General features: G+C 38.2%; 1 protein-coding gene across 3 annotated transcripts in view; it reads left to right on the top strand.

Moving 5' to 3' along the window:
- The window catches only part of NTRK2 (neurotrophic receptor tyrosine kinase 2), a 193596-nt gene that overhangs the window by 113300 nt on the left and 54558 nt on the right, over nucleotides 1–25738 (top strand). The window contains exon 14 of one of the 3 annotated variants that reach the window (XM_077790317.1): nucleotides 15222–19124. The exons of the other annotated variants lie outside the window; for them this stretch is intronic. Within the exon in view, the coding sequence (XP_077646443.1) occupies nucleotides 15222–15232 (11 nt within the window). The 3' untranslated portion in view covers nucleotides 15233–19124. Of the gene's footprint in view, nucleotides 1–15221; nucleotides 19125–25738 lie in introns of those variants that run through there. 3 annotated transcript variants of the gene reach the window in all.

Raw genomic sequence — 25738 nt, forward strand, 5'->3', positions numbered from 1 at the left:
GAAGGAGGTGAGACATCAAGCTAGGTGAAACTGTACACAGATTGTATTGCAGTTTTCACAGAAATGAAGGAATACTTTTGCTCTTAGTAGTAAGTGAAGTTTCTTTTTTATTACCTAATTAGGCCATATTTTTACTTATCTACAGAAAACCATTTCTGAATACAGTATATCAAGCTTCATTGCAAAGAATTAGCAGTGCATGGGTTTAAAATAAAATTTAAAAGTTGATTATAATCAGTGTCATTTGAAACTCCATCACTGTATCTTGTAATTTGGTCCTTTCACTACTGAATAATGAAATCCAAAGAGTGATGACTTCTAAAGCATCTGTCTCAGGTTTAAAGTTACAGTACTTTCCTTCTCTTAAGATGCAGCCTTCAGGGTGGGAAGAGCAAACTGGTGAAGAGCAAAGATCCATCAGCTTCAGTGGTCAGATTCCAGTCGTCACTCAGTAGGACTGCATTTCTGTCATTTCAGCACAACACTCATCTCTACCTTTAATTGATGTAACAGTAGAAGATTCCATCTTCTAGTTGGGATTGGCTGATATTTACTACTGATGAAATACTACCAGTATTTCCCATCAGCTTGTTCAGCATATGTCTGACATGCTATCCCAGAGCTCGTGGCTTTTCCTTTCCATGCCATGTTCTGTTGCTTGCTGTTGGGTGGTGGGTTCATCTGCCACTCCAATATCTTGAATATTTTCACATTGAAATGATACAGTCTGAGGTACACAGACATGTTTCAGACACCCACCAGACTTCTTGGCTCCTTTTTGTATGAAAGCAGAAGGTATTTCTTATTTGTCAGTTCTTCTCAGTTAGTGAAAATTCTGATTTCAGATGGGTGAGAAAGAGCCAGAAGCCTGGACACGCTGCAGTGCTCTTTGCAGTTAAGCCATTATAAACCAGGTGCTGTGTTAGTGTCTTGCCTGGGAATTAACAACAAGGTTCAGTCCTTGGTGTTGAAAATTGAGGCATAACTTTGTAGGGAAATAACATAACCAGGCCTATGCACCTTGCATGAATGGCAAATCTTGCAAGATTTTTGTTTCCTGAAATCAGCTGGGCAATGTAATATCTTGGGAGCATAGATCCTAGCCTATACTAGCTTCACTAATTAGCTTCACTAATCTTATGAGCTGTCACAGACTCTAAGATATTTGAGGTTTTTATTAATATTACAGTATTTAAAAAATTAGTCCTCTACACCTTTGCACAGAAATTGTAGCTGCTGAAGTTATCAGCCAAGCCTACCAGACCTGTTGAAAGAGGACAGAAGAAACAAATCCATTTTCTCAAAGAACAACTATAAAGACTTTCTTCATCACTTAACTTGCAGCCCAGCACTTGGAATGTATCAGTCCATGACTGCTAGACTTCTGTGATTAATGGTGGAAATGCAGTCCATAAGTAACACGGTTGTGTTGGCAGAAAGGTGAATAGCCAAATCTCAGGAGAGGTCACAAAATGTCAGTGGAAGTGCCCAGACTGAGATTCTTAGGGCAGGACTTGGATAAGAAATTTCTTGCAGGTAGTTTTGGGATTTTGAAAATCAAACTGGTCTTTGAGCCCCATGCATGTAACTCCCACCCCTGCCCCACAAAGTCACTATGATTGTTTGGGTGCTACTGAAAGGAAGGCTAGAGCTTTGCCCTTTAATGAAGAGGTTTGAAAGCTCACGGTTTCAGGCCTCCTATAGTCGAGAAATAGCTGCACTGACATCAGTTTGCACTTCCCAGCTAATCTGTACTTGCAACTCACTCAGGTTTGTCAATTTCATCGATTTCAGTGTTGGAAAAGAGCATACTGTACTGGGCAGGCTTATTGATAAGTCAATGGATGGTTCAGTGGCAAGATGTTTTCAGTGACTGGCCTTATAAACAGCTATTACAATTCAGATGATGTGGTGTGGATTGTGACTTTCATATGGGAAATTTGGGTATGTTCTGTATTTCTGCATTTTCAGATTCTGTTCTTTCAAGTGTAGCAGTCTGAATATGCAGTTTAGATAATAGCTATGTTACTTCTAGTTGGCTTCCATTAGAGAAAGTCTGAAGCTGATTACAAATTGGTAGAAATATTTTTTCTAAAATAATTTTTTATTTATTTTGCTGATCTGAAAAAAATTAATCTGGCCCATAGTTTCAGTTCCAGAGTAAATTGGTAACTGCATGTGCAGTGCTAATTTTAAAGGCAGAAGTTTTTAGAGCAGCCCTCTTTTATCCCCTTCTGAACACTGAACTTTTCAGTCATGCTTAGGGATTTTTGCATTTTATGGATTGTTACACCATTTGGTAAAGAGCAACCTCAATCTCTTCCTGACTTTACTTGTTCTTTAACTATATATTTATTTTTAACATATGCATAGACAGATTTTGTGTGCTAGTGCTCTGCTCCAGTCCACCACCTTCTTTAATAGTTTTGAGGGAGAAAATAAATAGGACAGTTATACTTATGATTTTATCATTACTCCTGTAGTACAGGAGTTTTGTTTTTAGAACCATAGGTCTTGGATTCTGGTGATTATGTCATATTTCATTTTTGGATTAAAATCTGAAGAAAAAATTCAGAATATGGACAGACCCCAGAAGCCTGAGGAATCATAAAAAAAAAAATCTGGATTCTTTTGTTCTTTTGTTATTATATTAATTTTAAAATTCAGCTTTGATTATTTGAGAGCATTTGAGCAGAGCAGAAGCATGAGTGGGCAGAGCTGGCCCCTCTCTGTCTCTGTGGGGAGACAGCCCTGTCACAGCCACCAGACAGAACAGAGGGGAGCAGCCAGATATGAGGGCCCACTGGGTTGCAGTTCCTCTACCAGGCTGGTTGCAGAAGGGTGCAGCTAGTTGTAGCTCAGCACCCTGTTGTTTTTCACAGCTCTGACCACTCCACCTTACAAGGCAGTCTGGCTTCTCTTAATCTTGGAGCATGTTGACAACCTTCTTCCCAGCCATTGGATCAATATCATTCAATATGAAAAAAAAAAGTAGTTTTCTATATTTCTAGGGTAGGTGCAACAAAAGGAGGAGCTGTGATCACCTGGTCTGTATTTCTCAGGCATCCTTGTCCTAGGAGTCCCACAGGAGAGCCCGGCCCCTGCACGTTTCTTTGCTGAGTGCTCAAGTTTCACTGCCAGGCAGGGACATGATGCTCTGCTGGGAAAGCTGCCGGTAAAAATAAAATTCACCAAGAGAGTTTCTGTGCTACAGGGACCTGACAGGCCTCTGAAACATATTTGTCTGTTTCTGGGTGCTGCTCATCCTGCACAGGTAGTGTCCCTTGGAAAGCAGCAATGCACAAGCACACACTGCCTGCAGCAGGTAGTCTCCATTTCACTTTATTCCAGACTGTGTCTGTCACCCTGCACTTTCCTAGAGTCCTGAGGAATAGGGGTAATTTTTGCCTAACATTATAAGGTAAGAATTAATCAAGTTGCTCCTTGTGTGCAGAAGAAGGATTGCCCAAGACAAACACTCTGTGAGCATTTCCATCTCTTTTGAAAGGCTTTTATATTTGAGTGACTACAAAAAATGGAGTGTTGTAGTGTTTTCTTAGCTAGCTAAGCCCTGAGGCTGGGGATTTTCCATCAACTTCCAAAGCTTGCAGAACTGAAAATTTATAAGCAGCTTGTTTTCCTATAAAAGACACCATGACCTCAGCAGCCAGAATGCAGAGGAGCAAAACTGATGAATCTTAGGGAAATCCAGACTGGGAAGAAAAACCTTTCTGTCCAAGCTGAACTTGTTTTTCCTGTTTGTTAGTTCATTGTTAGTTGTGATTGTGAGATTTAACAAGGCACTGACTTTGGACTCTTCAGATGCTGAAAACTACAAAAACTTTTTAAGCCGAAAAACAAGCATGGATGAGGTTGAGATTACAAGGAGGTACATAAAATATATTTACTTCTTGTCCTGATTCTACTGCTCATTTTCTGGAGATATTTTATTGCTGAATAAGGATATAAAGATATAGGAAGTTATCTGTTATTATTTTGACTAAATAAGTTTGTAGTTTGACTGCATGTTTTAATCCCTGATTTCGATCACCAGTTAAAATGTATGTCTTTACAGTTGTTCATCCAGTCACAGGTATGTCAGAAATGGCTGCTTTGTATATCAGTGGTGTATTGCCATTAGTTGCATTTGATTTTTTTTTTTTTAACAGGGCAAGAGATTTTTATCCCAGATCATAGCCTTCTGAATATCTGTTCTGGTTTGAAAGCAAAACCAGTGAGAGACTCCAAGTCAGAAATACAATTTATTGGGAAAAGGGAAAAGGACAAAAATACATGCAATAATACAAAGGGAAAGACTACTGACAAAGTCAGAATACAACCTGGCCAGCGTGCTGGTAGCAGTCCCAATTGGAGTGGCTGCAGTCCTCTTGGGATGGCAGATGTAGCTGCTGTTTCTTCTCGGAGAACCTGTGAAAAGGCTCCCCTTTGTCTAGAAATCCCCAGTTTTATCCAGGTGGGAATGCCTAGCTCCTCCCCCCTGGGCAGAGCATCTCACAGTGGGTTATTATGAATCACGAGGTGTGTCCTTAATCACCTCCTCCTCCTGGACAGTGTTATCTCTGAGTCATGTGGCCAGGCATTGATGGGGCCATTAACAGCAGATAAGGAAAACTGCCCTAAGGCAACTCCTACTCAGATGGTAATTGGAAAACGTTTTTATTTTTGGTCTTCAATCTTGGACGTTATCAAATATTTTTTCCCAAGAATGTGGTCACTTATTTCCTTTCCCTAACAAAGAAAAAGTAATAGGGAATAAATTAATTTTAGGGAAATTAGATACTTTTACTCCTGCTGCTCATTCTGAGACTTAATAAACCTGCAATTTTGTTTTCCAATCAGATGGATGAAATTCTCCCAAAGGCAAAAGGCTTCAACTTGAAAAGTGTAGGATTTTATCTCATTAAATTTCATAATTTGAAAGAAGAGCTTATACATTTCTTCATTTAGTGTTGAGATGAATCCACAGAATCACTTTTCTCCCCAGGATATAACTTTTGTTGCAGTCTTGATCTGTCCTTGAAGTCCATTTACATCTAATCCAAAAAGGAAGATATCATGCTCTATGCAAAATATTTGCATTTCATCACACAGAATGTTGTTATGTGACCCAGATTATTCAGTAAAATATTTTCAATGAAGTCCAAATGCTGGAAATACAACTGCAGAAAAGACCAAACAGCTTTGACTCTGACCTCTGTTTTGTGCATAGCACAAGTGTTTTACCACCTGGAAATAACAGTACATGAAACATAATTCAGGGTAAATAGCAGATGTTACAAGGACATCTGAGCAAAGAAGACCCAAAGTATGCATTTCAACTACATAATATGAGTCAAGACGGTATGAAACATGCACTCTCAATGAAGTGTCCAGAGTCAAAATTAAGATGAAACCTTAAGTAAAGGCTTAATTTTTTCAGGTGGACTTCAGATAAGAATGCTGCTCAGCAGAGCACTGAAGTACAGTGTTGACATCAAGCCCAACTATGGGCTTCAGTCACAGAGCGCACTTTATGAAAGATAAGTGAAATTAAACACATGTTCAAGCATTCTCTGCAATTAGGTTATTAGTCAAGGTGAAAAAAATCCAGTGTGTTGCTTTTACTGCAGTGTAGTCTCCATGGCATTGCCACACTCAGTTTGTCATTTTATAATACATCTGTACCAGAAATACATACAGTGTTTTGTCACCCAAACACCTATCTAAATCTGTACCATGTAAATGACAAATAGTAATTTATATTTTAATTATTAAGTTATGCTTTTAAAGACTTTGCAAGCTAGGTTCTATGGGTTTTGATTTTATATACAGAAACCTGCATGGGTAGTACTTAAACTGAATGGGAAGAAAAACGGTAATCCATTCTGAAAACATCCCTGTCATGAGCCTATGCATGGAAGTGGGATTTGGCCTTGCATTTATTTTTTTGAGTTAGTGACGTTCTGGCTAAATGAGAAACACACATCCCACAGAAGTAAGAATAAAATGAGAAATTTAAATCTGAGAAACACTTAACTATGAGAAAGTTAGAAATAAATAACTTTGTAGCCAAAATTAATTCATAAACTTCATTTAAGGCTGTTGGTGCTTTGAGACTGACGTTTGAGAGAAGTTTAGAAGTTTGTGTCCTGCAGGACCATGTGGTTGGCTTTGCAAGCCTGCAGATCTGCCACATGCAGGGAGGCCTGGATGGCCTGTTATGCCTAGAGCAATCAGAACTCTGAATATATGCATGCCCCTCATGATTCTGTGTGTGTTTGGGGCAGTATTGACTTGCACTGCATGGCAGCTTGCACCCAGCAAGAGTTCACCTGCTCAGTGCTGTCCCTCCCTTTCCTACATCAGTTGTACTCTGGCTACTAAATTCTACAGGAAGCTGCTTTTCCCCTGTATCCCACTGGAGGTGAATATGAGGACTGGGATGCAGAAATCTTGAGCTTTCAGCTACTCTTGGGTCGTTAATGTCTCAAAGTTTTTTTGGTCTGCAGCCTGTGCAGCTTGATTATCATCAATTGTAAGAAGCCTTTCCCAGCAAAAATGCCACTGAGGTCCATAAACTTTAATTATGTTCATTTTGGTTTTGACAGGTTTTTGCTGGGGAGCTCCTCAATGTCTCAGATTTCTCTGCATCTGTTTTACAAGTGTAGGGTAGACCAGCAACAAGTTGAAGCTAACAGACATTAAAAATTTTATCAGAGATAAAAGTAACCCAGTTGGTAATATTATTAAGTACTCTGTAATGTTCTTTAAATATTTTTTGTCAGCATTAGTTTGTTAATAAACTTCTAAATGTTCTACAAGATCAGCTGGGGAAAAAATATAAGATTATTTTTCCTCAGTGGAAGATGTTTAATTAATATGCCTATCTTAATTTAGATTTCTATTCTATTCTATATAATAAAGTACCTGAGTTCAGCATTTTTGAGTCATATAAAAACTAGAATTATGTGAGTAGATAATTCTGAAAATCTATTTCCATCATTAGCCAACAGCTGAAATGTATTTTATGATCATTTTTTAGAGCTCACCCTTTCTTACTTGCCTTTAAGCTGGTTTTCTTTTGATTTGTTGGACAGAAGTGAGAACACCTTTCAATGCCCTCTGCTTTCTTGGTTGAGGATGCTGAAGGGATCTCTGCTTACTGGGACCATGTCTGAGGGACACAAGGAGAGACAGGCAGTCCTTGAGCTCAGTAGCACTTGGCAGTGAGGGTTGTAGTGGCTTTCTCAGCCTGCAATTGAGCAGAACATTCCACAGAGGATGGGCTGTTCATCTTCCAAGGTCAGAATGTGGAGTGAATTACAAAGCATACAGACCTGGTATGAGGTGAACACTGGATTAGTCTTATCTCTTGTCCATCCATGCCCATAATAATTGAAGACTACTATTTACGGATTGAGAGGGACTTACTGGGATTGAAGTACAAAACTCCTGAAGGGAAAAAGACATGTCAAATAAGCTAAGCCAAAATGCTGCAATGAGATCTGAAATTCTTAAAAGTTCTCTGGGAAACCTTGTGCTGTACCTGTGACTAGCAACTTGACTGTTAGCTTTGGGGGCCAATTAAACAATTATACAATTATATTACATTGCATGGGGGCATTTTTTTGCATTTATAAAAACCATGTGGTGTATGCATATCAATTATTTCCTGTTTCTCTATATTGCAACATATCTCTGTATATATAATATTATAGATAATAATACTCTAATACTAATACTCTCTCCAGGGATTTTTTTTTTAATTTCTGCAGTTGAGGGAATCTAAATTTCATTTTCAGATGTCAGCTAGTCCGCTGAAACAACATTCAAGTGCAAAATAAAACTAAGCAACTGGCTTTCTAAGGAACCCTAAACAGCTTCAAAGTGTAAAGTCTGGCCAAAAGAATTCAGAGGTTTAGTCAGCTTAGCACTTTTGGAAATTCCAGTAAATTATTGCTTCACCTTTAGCTACCTAAATGCTTTTGAAAACTAGTTGTTGGAAACTGCTAAAAGTCAGTAGTTGCACAAACTGCAGGAAAAGGCTGCAAGAGAACACCTTGAGCAGCTCTGAGTTGTAATGGATGGTTGGAATCAGAGTTAAGAAGATGGGAAGCAAAGCTGTTTTCAGAGATGCCTTCCTTCTTTCCTTCTCCCACCTTGGTTTATTTCCCATTGAACTGGAAAGAAGGAATGGAAAATGGGGTGGCTGTCTCTATTATGTTGTTATTTATTCCCAAGACTGGATAGAAACTAAATCTTACTTCAAACAACCTCCAGTTTATATAATTTTGAAGAAAAGACTGATTTGACAAATTTTCTACTGTCATTATGAGCCAGAGTTCCTTGAGCCAAAGTTTCATCTGGAAACTTTCTGAAATGAAGCCATTCCCACACAGCAACTCTTATTTCTGAGTGTTGCTGACAATTTCTTTAGATGGTTTGGTTTTGGTTTCTTAGGCCTTCTTTCATGGATGTACTTTTTTTTGGTGCCCACAGCTTGGAAGGCCTGTGGCTGCCTTAACAAAAAAAAAACCCAAAATATCTGGAAACAATACCCATCAAGTGCAACATGTTCTATACAAAGTAGGAACAGAAAAATGGAGAAACAAATAGAAAAGAAACAAGAACCTAAAACCTCAGCTTAACTCTTGGCAAAGAAAACACAATAATTACGTGTCTGATTTGTTCCAACCACTTTGCAGGAGGACATGATTTATCTTGTCCCTGTTTTATTATCAGAAGAAAAGCAACAGTTTTTCAGTATTTGCAAACTCCACTCAGAGGAGTTGAGATAGAAGCAATAGGGTTGACTTCAGACAGAAATGCATTGTCCTGCCCTATCTAGGATAGCTTGAAAATCTCCTTCTCTGATTTGGAAGTGCCCTGTTACACAGTGTTGTGTTCTAATGGGTTTGTGATGCTTTGGTTCATGAAGTTCACTTGTGCAATGGCAGGTGTGCAAAGATGCTGTATAATCAGGTGAGAATTAAAATATTTGTGCCATCATTGCCCATCAATGCCATTCCTGCTTATGTTGATGGTGAATTCTCACTTCATTTTGCTCACTTTATCTGCTCAGTTCAGAAATGGACAAATTGCTACAGTGGATTGTGGTAGTAACTCTTGTAACTCTGAAAAAGGCAGTACCTATTAGGAACCTTTCTACAAAATAAACTTTGTGTATTTCTTTCAAGTCTTCTAACACCTAAAGATTGTTTTGTGCTCGGTGACACATTGATGTCCTTATGTAAATACTAACTCTGTCTAATAAACAAGCAGATATTCCCTGAATACTGTGTAACACCTTCCCTGAGATTAACAGCAAAATATTTATGTTCTTCCATGGCTGAAACGCTCAGGACCAGGAGAGCAGAGGAGAAGAGAGATCAGAAGTAACTATAAGGCCAGAGGGTCACATATCACCCACAGCCATTGCAGCAGAGAGCTGATGATGTGAAACAGTGTTAGGAAGATCAGGACTGATAAGTGTCCTGCACCCAGTGCAATCACAGGGCCGAGCACCCCGAGGGCTCTGAACCCCCACAGCATTCACAAAATCCCTGGAGAAGGGCTCCCCACCTGTATCAGGACAAGCAGAGGCAAGTTTGTGGTCTCTCCATTTCGACAGCCCAGGGCTGACTGCAGTTGTGAACTGCCTGTGACCAAGGCACATCAGTTCTGTGGCCACTACTGGGCAGGATGAATTAGTGGGCTGGATGCAATCAGATGCCGTAGCCAGCCCAAGCAGGCATCAGATATGAATCTCAAAAGCTCTGCGCTCAACTCAGCCTCGCAGGAAAGGGTCCTTTGGCCTTGTGCCCACCCCTGAGAGGAGACATCAGTGCATTTTTTCAGAGAGGCCTAGTTTCAGACACAGTAAGTCACAGTTCTCATCCTGAAGATGTGGTATATGAGCACAAACTTACAACTCAAATTCACAGAGAACTTCTTGGAGAATGTATCTCCTTTTGGTCTTAACTTTTCTACCTGAACAGGAAGATGACTATTTCCCAACTTTTTTAAGTTAAAGCTTTTGAATTATGCATTCTAATGTAGCATGTTTCCTTGCTGGAAATGGTTTCGCATATTTACCACGAGGTTGAATTGCACTTTAAAACTACAGTTTTTTGCCTCATTTCATGGCAGCATTTTAGAGGACTCAAAATTGTACCACACTGAGGAATAAACACAGTGCAAAACAGTCTATCTTTCAGAAATCATAGAATCGTTAAGATTGGAAAAAACATCCAAGATTATGAAGTCCAACTTGTGACTGAATGAGGAAGATGAGAAGATTCAACTTTTCTTTGCAATGATAGCTTTCCTCTAAAGGCCAAATCCAGAACTGATTTCCAATTTTAATCACCGTTAGTCTTTCCTGCCTATTGATCTCTGTGTGTTTAGAGATTGGCCTCAACATCTGAAACAGGGCTGTGGTAAATGGCAACATTAAACAAACTGGTAAGATATTTATTCTGGACTGGTAGGTTTCTTTTTTTTGACTGCAAGACAGAGTGTTTTCAAGACAGAGCAAAGCACACAGGTGTTCACTGCTCCTGCAGAAGACAGCTGTGCCATCTCAACTTTGCAGCTTGTGTTTATTGACAGAATATGTACACAGAAATACATAGAGCACTTTCTGTGGGGAAAAACACAGAAAAGCATTGTGTGTTTTTTATTACAATGGAGGGAAAATGTACAGAGAAATGCTTGTGGTTTTTTTTTTTTTTTGTCTCCTCTTGGGATGGAGTTCCTGCCTCTGTGTGCCATGGTTATTTTTCATCATATAAAAAGGACTTGAGCACAACAACGAGCTCTTGGCCTCATCGGACCACTCATACATCACATGCAGAGGTCTGCAAAAGCTTTTAAGAAACATTGTTATGCTTTCTGTGGTGTTCCTCTATGGGTATACTATATACAATTATGCATGTTAAAATCCACACTGTTCATTAGCTAAAACATCTCAAGAGCTGAGTTTTCATTTTTAAGAAAGAAGAACAATTATTTAAATGGAAATGCGGATCTCAAGAAAGATCTCAATCCTGGGTTTAAATCTTTCCTAGATCTCAACACTTTTGTAATAAGGAAAGGAAATCCTGGTTCACAAGCTAAGATATAAACCCTCCATGGTCACAAGATGCCCATTTTCCCCTACTCTGCTTTCTGGTTGAAATTCTGAGAGGCTGTCTGTGCTGACCTGGACTTGGGGTTTTGCATGGCATATTAGCTCTCTGGGTGGTCAGTCTAAGGCAGCCATAGATCAAACAAAGCCTATTTGAGCATATTCAAACCAAACCCAGATACTACTGTTCTTTGTATTTGGAATTAGCTTTTGGGTTGTTGCTTTCAAGTAAATTAATGAGCCATAACAAGCAAGTTAAGCATCTCTGCATTCTGATACACTTGAATTATTAAGTTTCTTTGTGTGTGTTGTTAAGTTGTGGAAGCTGTAGGATGACTGTAAGTAAAATCACACTTTTGAACAGTCGCTCTGATCTAGAGGAGGTTGATAGTTTGATTCACATGACATAATAGTTTCTTCTCCCTTCCTCTTCAACCCAATGAAAGGTGGGGCAGCAAAGCATCAGGGAAAAAAATATAAAGAATTATGAAATTATTTTTATACATTAATGAAAAACTATGAAATATACTATTACATTTTATAGCAAGATTATGGAACAAAGGAAAGTCAATGAGAACTCTTAACATTTTGCTTGTTGCCTTCAACAGGCAGCTGCTCCGTATGGACAGAACACAGTATATGTCCTTAGGCTTTGCTACAGGGAATAATGCCCATGTTGCAAACATGGAGAAAAATTCTTACCTTTAGGTGCTGTTTAAGCCAGCAAGCACATTAAGGTTGACCCTGGTGTCATAAATATAAACTGTAAGAAACAATTACTAAGAAAACTAATTAGACTGGACAAAACTGAACCAACATCACAAAGATAGAGCAGATATAAATCATGCTCAGACAATAGGGAAAGGAAAATACAAAATCCTATGACTTGCACCCAAGCAATAACCAGAGAGGACTCTAATAAGAAGTGGCACTCTGGGAGACATCAAAGTGTACAGATCTCCCACTCTCAAACAGAGAGCAGGAAGGAGAGAATAGGGGAGAGAAAAGGAAATAAGATAAGCAAGGCAAAGGCTAGGCCTGTTGTCAACTTACTCCAATGAAGCCAGTGTTTTCCAGCTGTACTTCTCCAAATTTAACACAATTACAATCACTACCTGCCTTGTTCTCCATGGTTTTGAGAGTAAAAGGATTTAGACAAGTAGTCTTTTCATTTGATACTTTACCTGACTTGTTAAACACACAGTGCTTGATTAAGGATTTTCTAATTGCCTTTCACCAGGCCAGTGGGTTCATAAAATTTTCCAATTTTGTTATGTTTCATCCTGACAGCTGACCAGGCTGGTAGGGTTGAGAAGGGAATTTATCCACACTCCTCTGCAGCCCCAGTGAAGAGAACTGGAGGTTGGTGTGACAGGGCCTTTATACTGTGTAACTGTGGCTTTAACAGCTTGTTGACTTGGTTTTATAGCTTTTAAACTGATGTTTATTGCTTCTTTAGATGTTCAGTGGGGAGTCTTCTTGAATCCCTGATGGCATTGCATTATGGTCATAATTATAAATGTCTCAGTCCTTTGGGGAGTGTGAAAGGATCAAAAGAATATGAACAACAAAAACCTCTTCTAGGTCACTCTTTATTTCTGTATCAGTCTGTGCCCCGTACCTCCAGGTCTCAGCTTCTACCTGTGCTGGTGGACATACAAGGAGGAAGATTATTAGGATGCTGGGAGAAGGGAAATGTAACAGTAGTGCTTGTGATTATCAAAGTATCTGGGTATTTAAGAGGTATATTAATTTACTCTGGCTGCTGAAAAGCAGAGGAACTGTTCTTCAGATTTTCTTTTACTAGAAATATTCATATAACAGCACCTTCCTTACTGAAGACAAGATGGCCCATCATAATCCAAATGCTGAGTTCTAACACAAAAATACTGTTGCATGCAAATCTTTTGCTATTCCAAAGGATTGGTATGTAGACAAGTCTTTGCAGTAACATAGGAATTAAAATGCAGACTCTCTCTTATATTTTTATCATTTTTTGCAGCCTGGGAGATATTTTCAGAGCAATTTCTTTTAAGTCACAGAATTCAAATCAGAATGGAATGTTTGTCAACTGGGAGTCCACGTTGGTAGGATGACGAAAATAATCAGTGGAGCAATGTGCTCCACTGTGTGCAGGGATCCTGCACAAGTTTCCGTGTGAGACTGGCAACCAGTTCTACATCTGGTGGCAGCCTTGAAAGAGTGGTTCCTCCATTATAATACGAAGTGAGATAGGAATGTCCTGCAGCCTTTACCAACCACCTTGTACAGCCAGAATAATACAGCCTTTACTGAATTATTTCATCATCAGTACAAGTCCTTGCCCTCCAGAGCTCCAGGGTAGTAGCAGAGATTTTAAATCCACAGAAGTAAAGCTGTTCAAAAATAGAATTTTCCTCCCATGGGAGTTATCACCATTTCAAGATTATTTGCTGCTTTAAAATATAAGAGAAAGCAGAGGGAACTTGGTTCAATTTTGTCTCAAGTTTCAATATGAGCTATTAAAACAGAAAAAAATCATTAATAAAATTTAAACAAGTTGGTATCTTTAAATGTTTTTTTTAATATTTCAATTTGTGAAAATATTTTAAAAATATGGGTAAGAGTGTTTCTGTGTGTGCTTGTTTGGGGGAGGGGAAAGATTTTCCCGCTTTGGAATGTTACATTTGTTTCTTTGTTTTAGAAAACAAAAAGGTAACTGAAAATCACCAAATATTTAAAACTTTATTTTACATCATTAATATTTTTCAGTGAATTTTTTTACTACCTTTATGCTGGAATTAATGCTTTGGAATCAAAACTTTGAATGTCCTGACTCATATTTAATTAATGTTAGTATACTTTCTTTCATTCCTACACCTGTTTCCATTAATTTACTTGCTGAACTTATCTGGTAAGGGATTCTAAAAGACAAAAATTTATATTTGTATTTGTATTGTTCCAGCAAGTGATATCCAGCAAGTACAAAATTCTTAGATTAAAGGGTGAAACTCCACTGAAGTCAATGGAGCTTTAAATACTGGCACCACCAGAAAATTTGTTCTGTAGAATGCACTTGCACTATAATATATTGAATGCTCTTCATTCTCATGACAGACATTACTAAAGGAGTCTCTTTTCAAACACTTATGCATTTATTATTTTCAAAACCCATTTGTTCAGAGAGGTCAAAAGCTCTTCTCACCACCATAGGGAGTCCATGGAAATTTCGTCATTCTGAAGTACCACAGGTATCCAACAGGATTAAAATATTATAGATTTTTTTAGTTTTTCTTTTTAGCCATGCTTAGTTTTTTTGTCATGAATCAAAAGTGAATCAAATCTTAATATTTTTTGATTGGAAGGGCAAGCACTCCAGCAGGAAAAATGTCAAATTAAAATTGGATTACTTCCAAGTAGTCCATAAAAAAAATTTCCCTAGTGAAATGGTATGTTCCCTGATTGCTTTGTATCACTAGCGTCATGCTATAATACCATTTTTATACTGTGTTTCTGGTAATTTTCAGTATTATCTACACAGAAAATATATTGCAGATCTCCTAAAGCTCAGTGTTTTTCCAATTTGGCTGTGCAGTAAAGCTGGAGTTTTCCCTCCTTGCCTATGTCTCTATTTTTCTTTAAAAACAGAGAATAATGAAATCACTTAGTATTATTTCCATACATTATTTTAGAGCCCCATAGTCCAAACAAGTCCTCACTGTGCAAAGAACTGGGGACTCTACAGGTGCATATAACCCTTGCCTGAAGAGCTTTTGGGCTATGGCCCCACTCCTGTAACATGGAGCTACTTGGTTGTTCAGTGGGCAGGTTACAGACCTGGAGCTTCACACACAGGGTGAGGAACGGGGTAAGGATGCTTGGTTGTCCTGCCTGTATGAGCAGGGAGTCCCAGTGATTAAATCCTTTGCCCCAGATTACACAGGAAATCTGTGTCTGACCCTGAGGTGGAAACCAGATATCCTGTGTGATACCCTCATTCCCTGACCTGTCCGTCCTTGCTTCCCACTGTCATGATGGCCTCCAGCGCAGAAACTTCTAACCAAGGAATTTTCCATTGAGTTCTGCTGCTGATGAGTTTCTTTCTCACCAATAGGTGGAAACTGACAGCCCGGTTTCTCAGGTGACACAAGGAACGGTTCTGCCATCCCAAATGAGGCAGGAAAAACATCACGCAGAACAAGGAATTTTCCATAAGAAACTGTACCATAGCAACTGAAAAAGACGTTGAAGCACATTACACTTTCTCAGCTTGTTGCAACCTGTGCTTTGATGCAACAGGACATCAGAAAAGTGAAGACTTGGGTTTTTTGTTTTACTTTTCCTCACTTATTTCTTTGGCCAGGAGAGTGATTGCTTTAACTGGTGCTGCTTGATCATAATGAATTTATTGCAAAATTATGTAACTTTCCACATCCATCTCCAAAGTCTGTTCCAGAGCTTATGTTCTGGCATGCATTGTCATGCTATAGCTGGGAAGGGAGAGGGAAGCACATCTGCAAACTTCCATAAGAGATCACAAGCTTCTGGAATTGTAGGACAACTAACAAAACAGGATGCCGAAATATTTCCAACAGGCACAGCTGTGCAATATGCGGCATTAAAATAAAGTTGAGTCGTTAAGAAGTAGTGATATAGAAGCTAGCAAAAGTTTCCGTCTATTTTCTTCTAAACATATCCCAAATGTGCTTGTCTAGTGTAGTAGAAAAAAAAAAATCACTGTGCAGAAAAAATTGGATTGTGTTGGTTTGGGTATGGACAAATTCATTCTGTACTAGGCATAGTATTTATGTAAAATGTTGCATTCTTTAAGGGAATTCTTTGCAGGACGGATGTTTATCTTCCTGAGCAGGTATAAAACACTGTTAAGAATGAAGAAACATGAATTAAGAGGATCTAATTTGCTTTAAAAATGCTTAAGTGAGAAAATAGGGGGATATCTGTCTAGTACTATTAATCATTTGAGGTCTGGAGATCCCCTTTCTTTTGTACAGGAGTAATTTAGTTATCTTCCTTTTCTTTCTATTTTTTTAGAGTTCATAATGTACCCTGGCCATATTTTATCTCTCCCCTGTGTTCTTTCTCAATAAACTCCACAATGCGGATCATCCTCCTCTCCTGTATATCTGCAGATATTAATTACTGAGTAGAGAACTGCAGCACATAGCACATTTTCTATGTGTTTACGCTCTTCTCATTCAGACTCACAACGTGTTCAGTTTCAGAGGTATTTCTGTGGTAAGACATCCCTTGTTTCTCTGAGACTGTTTGTTTCAGGTTCCCCTCAATGTCAGTGACAAGTTTGTCACTGATTTGGGAATGTTATGTCAGAATCCTGCAGAACTGAACTTGAACTAGACTTGAACTAAAAAATGCTGGAGCACGATTTGTCACAGCTGTGCTTACCTAAGGCTTCCCACAAGGTCTATAGTGAAAGCACAGTTTTTTTTGGACAGTAGCAAGAATAATGCAGATTTTTCAAACTGCATGTTCATAGCTACTGTCCTAGCTTTCAGTTTGGTAAATTATGGAGGAAAATACCTTTTAAAATAGTATTGAGAAGAGATTTTTCCTAATGATGTTGTTTCCAAGCTTAGCTAGAATAACCCTCATTAGGATGCAATTTCCCATTTTCCCCAGTTTCCACAATAACTGGCATTTCAAAAGCCTACTTGGCACAGTATGAAGGCAAATGATACCCATAGCCTCTCTTCAAAAATCTTTATTTGTTTACATCTATGAAGGTGTGGAAAGAGAGCTACTGCAAGTATTTTTGAAGTGCTGGTTGTGGCATGCTAATCCCTGAGGACCTGTTTATTTTTTGGAGGATAGTACATAAAATACTGTAAGCTAACAGCATAAAGACGAGAATAAGCAAAGAATTAGAGCACAGCTAGCAGTAGACCTCACATTTTCCCTTGTTTATGGCAAGTTTTTTCCTTTTTTTTTTTTTTTTTAATGTTTCCTAAATTAGGGGATGCTGTGGGTTTCTTAATTGTTTTCTTCAGCAGGTTTTTTTGTGGTTGTTTTGTTTGTTTTTTCTGTTTGTTTGTGTGACAGTTAATCTGGATGAACTCCACTTGTTTTCCCAGCTCACATTCTGTGAGTGAGGATTACTTTCATGGCATACAAGACAATTCTCAATGCAATGCAAAAGAAATAGTGTTGTTTTAAAATATTTTTTTCTGTATTGCCAATTTATTTTATTTTTGAGTGCATTCTAATACACTTTAAGGAGGCCAGATTCAGTAAAATTACAAGGAAGTATTTACTGCAGCCCAAATCGTATCTGAGGAATTCCCAGTCAGGATTTGGAACTTAAGACTGCAGTGAGGAATTTGTGACATTGTTTTCAAAATATACAAAATAAAAATCTTGATGAATGCATAACTTACACATTATAGCTTTGTGATACTATTCAAGTAGAAAATAACTAAGTTTTTTTTAATCCCCACTACTATTATAAAAAGCTAGGTAGGCATTTCTAGCCTAATTTTCAAGGAGGGGAAAAGAGTCATGGGGATCCACTCAGCAGAAGCCTCATTTTACCAAACGAGTTGTTTGCCAAAATGCTTAAGATAAATACCTTCTAATCTCTATGTGTGTGATTGTGTGTGTATCTGGTCTTCAGAAGCAAACAATGGTGTCTCTGTGTAATTTCGCTGTAAGGAAAAATGAAAATCAGTAATAGTTATTTTTGCAGTTAGAGCATGCTATATTCTTGGAACATATGGCTGAATTATAATTTTCTTACTGAAAAAAATGTTACAAAAAGGGAAGAATAAATATGATAAGCAATGTTGAAAGCAATGCACTAGTCTATAAGTTAGTTTAGAATTGTACATGGGAAAACACAAGAAAAATTACCCAACAAATCTAGACATTGGTTTATAAATAATTATGTTAGCTTCTGGCCCTTCCTCCTCATTAAAATTTCTAAATAACAGGCTAGAAACACAGAGCCCTGGAAATTGCCTAAGGGCCATCCTGTGGATGTTAGACTACCAAAAGGCAAAGTATCCCTCCAGTCTGACAACAGACCTCAGATATGTCTCTCCTAAAAGCAAGTCTGTACTTGCCCTCCTGGTTGTGGTGGTCTTGCAGGAGGCAGCAGTTAACAAACACTGCCTGTGAAGTGGTCAGATAGGCTACCCTGGTGACACCTTGGCTTAACGGCACTTCAGGGTTTTAGCTAAGTACGGGCCAGGGGCATATCAAGGGACAACGCCCATTTCCTTGGCTGCAACTGTCCGTTCAAGCAGCTTGAGACAAGAATTCAGCATTTTTATTGGTAACAGTAAAAATCATGGCAATTTTTACTATTTCTTTGTTGGTCAGCACCAATAAAGGTGCACCAGGTGGGGTACTCTGCTGTTACAGTGCAACAAATGTAGCAGCTGTTTGTGTTAGTTACTGCTGCTTAAAATGTTTCCCACATAGGTGGGTACATAGGCAAACTGGTAGTTGTTGCTATGGGAGAAAACTTGAACTTCAGGAGGAAGGGGAGAAAGCCCCTACATTTTGCCTATCTTAGTTCTGTGCAGGCTAAAGTTACTATAAATGTAATGGTGTACAATAGCTGGAACTAAAGTGTTTTGTTTTTTAAGAGCAGTAGTCATATAGATGCTGGGTGAGAAAAGAATCTTTCTAGTCCATGTGTTTCTGGTGTCTTGCAGAGACTGCCAGAATTGTATTTGCATTAATTTCAGTCTACAACTAGTATTAAAGAAGATTCAACTGAAAGTACTTGCCAAATATAAAGAGCATGGGGATAAAAAGGGGATAAAAAGGGGATAAAAAGGACTATGATTTATGGCGACATCTATTAAGCTATTACAGAATATCATATGTATGTACTAGTTATCAACATAAAATGAACTGGTACTAAATGGGCAAACCTGTCAACTCAGTCTTGTTATAAGTGTAACAATCTTCTTTAGGTCACATTCATTATACTGACATTGTGTGTCAGAACCTGAATAAAGTTCATTCAGCCGTTTCTGCTGTTCTTCTTGTTTGCCCTGTTATGTATGTGTGCTGCCATCAGTGAAAGTTCATGTTTCAGCAAAGACTGGGTCTGTGTGCTTTGGGAAATGTATGTCTTGGGTATCTGCCCAGTGGCCACTTCTCCAGCAACAGCATGACTGTGGGAGGGCAACCTTTGATTGAATCATGCATGGTGTTTTCCTCATTCGTGGAGACTGACTGGAACAAAATGTTCAAAGCTTTTTCTTTCTTCCTTTCCTCTTCTTTTTTTTTTTTTTTTTTTTTTTTTTTTTTTTCTCTCTTCTCTATCTCTTACTGTCTTTCAGTTCTATGCCTCAAAAGGCTGTAACTGGGTTCATTATTTTGTGATAAATCAGCAGTAAACATCTATGCATTTTGCTTCATTTGGGCATCTCCTGTTCCTTAGTGACAGCTGTTTGGCTCAGTGCACTATAATTATCAAGTCAAAACCAAGATGCTTTTAGGTAGTGAAAGCATATTGGCAGAGACTGAATTTGTCCTCAACCTCGTTGTGGCCCACAGCTTTAAAAGATTCATTTGGTGGTGGATTTTTGACACTGTTGGTACTGGGGTTCTGACAGTTTGTTATCACACTGGACCCTGTGGGAAACTGTTGTTATCCTGAAGGAGTATATGTCTTTGTTTTTCATTAGCTCCTGACATACTGTATAGTTAACTTTTGATCAATATATCTGTGTTCATTCTTTTCCTATAAAATAAAATTTTATTGATGTGTGGGAGGGGATTTGTATGTGTTAGTGAGAATTTACAAAGGCCTTACTTAAACAGTCTGAAGGACTGAGACTTGCTGAGACCAAACAGACGTGTTTGTTGTCTGCAGTGGAACCAAGACACTCTCTGATGCAATTTTAAACACACCTCCATTTGACAGACTGACTATGGGCTGACTGAGTGACTGGTGCCTGGCTGTCCCTAGCCACGGGGGCATACAGGGCAAGGCATTGCCTATGATCCACTAGAGGACAAGTAGCCCCAGGCTGCATGTTGTGCAGATCAGTTGCAAGTAGGTGAACATAATAGAGACTTCTTCTCCCTCACCAAATTTGTTTTAGCAAAGGTGTAGAATTCCTCCTTATTTGTCTGAAATGTAAAGAAACATAATTTCTGCCAGAGATAATGCAATCCAGAGCTCAAGAGAGTGAAAGGAGATTTGTTATATTGTTTGCTATCTCTGTTAGCTAGGTGTATCTATTTTCACATTGCATGAAAATAACATTCTGAACCAAGAGAGAAGAGAAAATGTGTGACTTTTTTCTTGCAAGAGAAATTACATGGGAAAGTCCTTCTGCTCCCACTGAGAAGTCACAGTTTTCTCACTTTATCATGAGACAGGCTGGGTTTTCTATTAGGACAATTAGAATAGGCACTCATCTCACTGCTATTAAAAAACAAAACAAAACAAAACAAAACAACAAAAAAAAAACCACCAAACACCTTTAGTGTTCTCAAATCTGGCTGGGCTATAGTTCAGTGTAGTTTACAGATAATGTCCAAATAGGAGTACCACTTTTTGCTTATGCAAAGGTCAATGCAAGGAGCATGGTACAGTCTAATTTGCATCCTTCCCTAGGACTTGGGAAGGTTATCAGACCTGAAGAATCACCCAAACTGTAGAAACTTCATGGCTTTTACACATGAAATAATTTATTTTTTATATATACATACTTTATTATATTAGTCCTTTGGAGGATGCAGGAGAGAAGAATCAGGTCAGCAGAGGAGGTGATGTGTGGTCTGCAATAAGCAATAAGATCTTTTCAAGCTTGAAAAATTAAGCATGTGCTATGCTTGTGTGGAAACATAGAAAGATTTTTTTTTCCTGATGTATTTATAACAAGACAAAAGAAAAGTCATCTTTTCTTTGCAACTGTTAAGGCTTTGATCCTGAAAAAAACCCAGCATGTTCAGTCTTGCAAACCCTTTGTGAAGCCACTTTGTTGACCTAAAAGGGAAACCTTGAAGGTCTTTTTGTTTGAAGGTAATACAATGTAATAATCTTCTGACTGCACTGTGGATGTTGTATAGGTATCTGTCATAGCCCAGTTGTAAAATGAATTTTCTGGATGCCTTGTATGCATGTGCTGCCAATTACATCATAAGCACTGGAATTCTGAAACAGTAGCAGGGTCAATGGGAAAATGCCCTATAGGGACATAAGCCTCTGTATATGGCATGTAATAATACCAAAAGGTGTGCCACTCTGGCTGTGAAACAAAAGCAGAGCAAGTACCTCACCATGGAAGAAGACAGAAATGCTGAAGGACAAAGTCCGTAAAAGGGAATAGCTGCTTATCCAGGTTTGTTCATCTTTTATGATGTTTTGGTCTTCTCTCCTGTCACATGGGGCTCAGGCAGTATAATGCTAACCTCTTCTATGTCCCCGTAGGACAGGGGCTGAACTGATTATCTTGTCATGTCAGCATGTAGGAAGACTCAAAGACATTGTTTCTTCATTCTGATTAATTTATTTTTCAGTAAATAATGCAGGGTGAGGAAGATTTTATATTTTGTTTATTTGCAGTCCCCAGTATCTTTTCTGTCATTTGGGGGTCCTCCTCAGAAATGGCTAAACCCTTAACTTTTCTTTGTGTTTAAAGATCCCTTATGGCAATATCCAGGAAAGAAGGAGGTACACACAGAATCATAACAAATAACCATATAGCAGCAAAGCCTTAGCTGTGTGCAGTTAAGGAAGCAGGCAGAGAATGAACCTTGTGCTTAGGGAAAGGGTTTCTTTCAATTGTTTAAAAGAAAGCAAAAAATAATGTAAAAATGCATAAGATTCAGGTTTCCTCATAGAAAGCTACACAATGTGTTGCAGTCTGATAAAACTGTAGAAGGAATTGGGAAAAAAAAATGAGAAAAGGGTAAATAATTTGGTGATCTATAAGACTGGGTTCTGTCATGCTGCTATGACATTTTCATTAATATTCCCTTTTCTTTCTATGCTCAGTTAGCTGCAACAGAGCAGACCTAACATGACTGATCAAATGCTATGCTGTCTTTCAGATAGCTGAGCAAAAGGTAAGATTGAATATGTGCTTAACTTTTAAAAAATGGAATAGAAATTCGACTGTGAGCCAAGCATATGGTTAATTCTTTCACGAGCTTGAAAGCTCCATTTGCTTTTCATATTTAGTTTTGAAAGTCCATCAGTAAAACCCTTTTGCACTCCCTCATTTAGAGCTGTTGCCAATAGGTAAGGCTTTATAGAGCCTTACCTATCAGTAACAATAAAGAGCACTCCTTTGCACCTGCCTGTGGTCCCTACATCGCTCAGTACTGCAACACAGAGCCACAGAATTATTTCCTTTTCCTTTTGAAATTAGAAGAGAAAAAGCAAAGCAGAGAAATGTAGATCAAAACCACTGCAATTTCCTTTGAATTTCAACTTTATACCCATTTACTCTAAGCTTGAATGTAGCTCATCTCTGGAGGTAGTTTCTTTCAGGTGCTACTTCTCAGACTGGCATTCTGAGATGCCTTTCAGACTATGTCTGTTTCTGAAAACAGAGATAGAAAAGAGTTAATATTTAGAAGACAGTATGTTCATTAGCCCTTCCCCCTCTGCAAGCATCTATTATATGAGATATACTACATGGTATTCCCCCATCCTTTGCCAAGTATTCCTATTTCTGTAATACAGAAGGTTCCTAAAGATTAGTATCATGTGGAGGGAAAGGATTTCCAAGTCTGAATGGGAAGGATGTTTATGCTGAGATCATTGTCTCCAGTTAAATATGAAAGGCAGACCAGATTTGCCATCATAAAATAATACTAACAGGTTTTACACAGAAACTCACACTCAATAGCCTCTAAGTTGTATGATGACTAACCTCTTGGAAGAAGTGTGTTGAGATTGGCATTTATAAATTAAGTGTATACATATCTGAAAAGGCAGTGTTTTGTCAAAATTCCAGCTCAGTTTTTTGCTTAAAGCTGGTTTACTATATTGTTCTGAAAAGCTTTTAGTAGGCTGGAAGCATTATAGAAAGACAAATGCAGGATGATTAATATATGGTACTATTTCTGAAAATAGCCAAATTTAACTTTCAGCTATTCTGATATATCCCAATTGTTTTAGCATGTAAAAGATCAGTTTTAGCTTGCAAGGGCTTGAAGTTCTTGTGCACCTCAGTTTTAATATGCAAAGGCAAGTTCCTGTATTTATAAACTGTTTATTTTTTTTAACATTAATTAAGTTAATCGGACTCACGCAATTAAGACAATGATAGCATTTGTTAGAATTTATTCTTAAGTAATGCTTATTTGAGTATAGTGATCTAATCATCTATGGCATCATGGCTATCTGTAGCCAAGCTTATGGGATCTTGGTCAACTAAACCAAATAAAGCACTCTAAAAAAAGAGTAAAATAAAATGGCTCACTAGGAATCAAATAGTAACCCCAAATCAATGGCTCACCAGGAATCAATAGTAACCCCACTAAACACCTGTGTTTTAGACAGAGATGAGCCAGCTACATCAAAATGAGTTTCCAATGGACAAGATCTGTGGTTCCCCTGCTGCTCCGGGCAAGTGGGTGAGAGCTGTGCACCCTCCAAGGTGCTGCAGCACTCTGTTACAAAAGGAAGCCTGATTTTAACCCAGGAAAATAAAAATTCTGGGGTTTAAATATATATCCTGTGAGGATATAAATTGTAAACAAAGCAACTGAAAGGTTAAGCTGCAGCAATCAGAGATTTATTTGATTTACCAGATGTAATTCCAGACAAGTAGGAAGTAAGTGTCTGGAAATTATGCCATTCCTGTGAAAGTTCCTTGTTTGCCTTTCATAAATGTCCAGTTCTCCCAGGAAGATCACTACTTGTTCAACCTGGCATTATATCCTAAGTGGCCCATCCCTTTCCTTTATGTCCATTTGAGATCTAATGCTTGTGAGAAACCTGACAAATCACTGATGGCCACCCAAGAGAGAACTGTTTAACAATTTCTGAATGATACTATGTTTTATTCAAAGGCACAAAAGAAGACTCAAAGTGCTTCAGAAGCTGGACTTGCACAGGTGATACGACAAGGCCCAAGTGCCTTTGTAGCCTTGTTGTTATGTGAATCCTCCCTACCCAGATTCCTATAGCTGGTACCAGCACCTTTAATTTAGAGCAGAGTACCAAAGTACTGAGAGGAGATTTTCTCTCAGGTTATTTTACTTCTGTTGAAGAAGTGTGAGTTGGTTCTCAGCTGTGGACTATTATACATCAGTACACATGATGGTGCGTGTGTATGTGTGCGTGCGTGTATGTATGTATATATATGTATGTATATATATATATATATGTATATCTATGTATATATAGATAGTTATTTATGTATGTGTGTATGGACATTTATATATACATACATATAAGCAAAAATGTATATCTATCTATCTATCCATATATAAATATATAAATATATATATATTTAGATGTGAAAACATGGTTTGTTTGTACCCACATCTGTTCATGAGCCTTACATTAGCAACTGTTGTTGCTACATTGTAAAAATTAAACAACAATAGCACTAAGCAAAAATTTGTATAGGATAATAAATAATGAATGATGTATGGGATAATGCATCAAATAATCAAAAATATACAACTTAGCTGACCTATTTCTGCATCCAGGGAAGGCTAACAAGTCAAAAGGTTGAAAAAAATAAATAAAGGCATTGTTCTTGGCTTTTATTGCCATGTTAGAGAGTAGGTGTCTCAATAAGCCAAAATTTCTATTCTGGCAATAGTTTGTAGAAACTGCAGACATTCTGCTATTGAGTAATCTGATGGCCATCAGTCTAGACTTGCCATGTGTTCTTTGTAGTGAATCTGTAATCTTCTACTATAGGTTTCCAGCAGAAACTTCTTTTTTGTGAGTGGCAAATGCATCTAAACAGTCACTTGGCCATTTACACCTGTATTTTTCTAGCAACGTAATAGAAATAGTTCAGTCCACAATTGGAATAGAAATAGCGGGAAAATAAATGAAGAAATTCACAAAACACTTTTCTGTGAGACCTTGTATCACATCACAAACTGAGTCTTTTCCATGACTGCCTTTTACTTATGGAGCTGTGGTTATGTTTATAATATCACCTTGCATGGTTTCTTGGCTTCTTGAAGGTCCTCATTCTCCTCGTAGAGTCCTGGTACAACAAATTTCATCAGGACTGTCCCACATGTGCACCACTAGCAAAATTTTGAGTGGTATCCTCAGAAGCAGATCCAGCAGATAATTTAAGTGGGCGTGCAGCACAAAAGGATCTTACAGTGTTGGTAATTCAGTGAGCAGTGATGCCTGCAGCTGTTGTCTGCTTATTTTTCACCAGGGAGTCCATGTTTCAAGTCTCTCTGTGAATCTCATTGCTTTTCTCATGAGGTAGATGGGACCAGATTTGAAACCTGCAACATTTGTAATATTGTACCTGGGTGAGGTCTTCAAGATGAGACACTCACATGAATACCACATAAGTACTTAATTTTTGTGCTTCTTAGGGAATCCAGCCTTGAAAGGACTAGTGTAATCTATAGATGGGAAGAGATACTGGGAGCTGATTTTATGTTTTTGTCACAACCTTGTGGACAGTGGCT

Source organism: Lonchura striata, chromosome Z (genome assembly GCF_046129695.1).
Source record: "Lonchura striata isolate bLonStr1 chromosome Z, bLonStr1.mat, whole genome shotgun sequence".
Taxonomy (NCBI): Eukaryota; Metazoa; Chordata; class Aves; order Passeriformes; family Estrildidae; genus Lonchura; species Lonchura striata.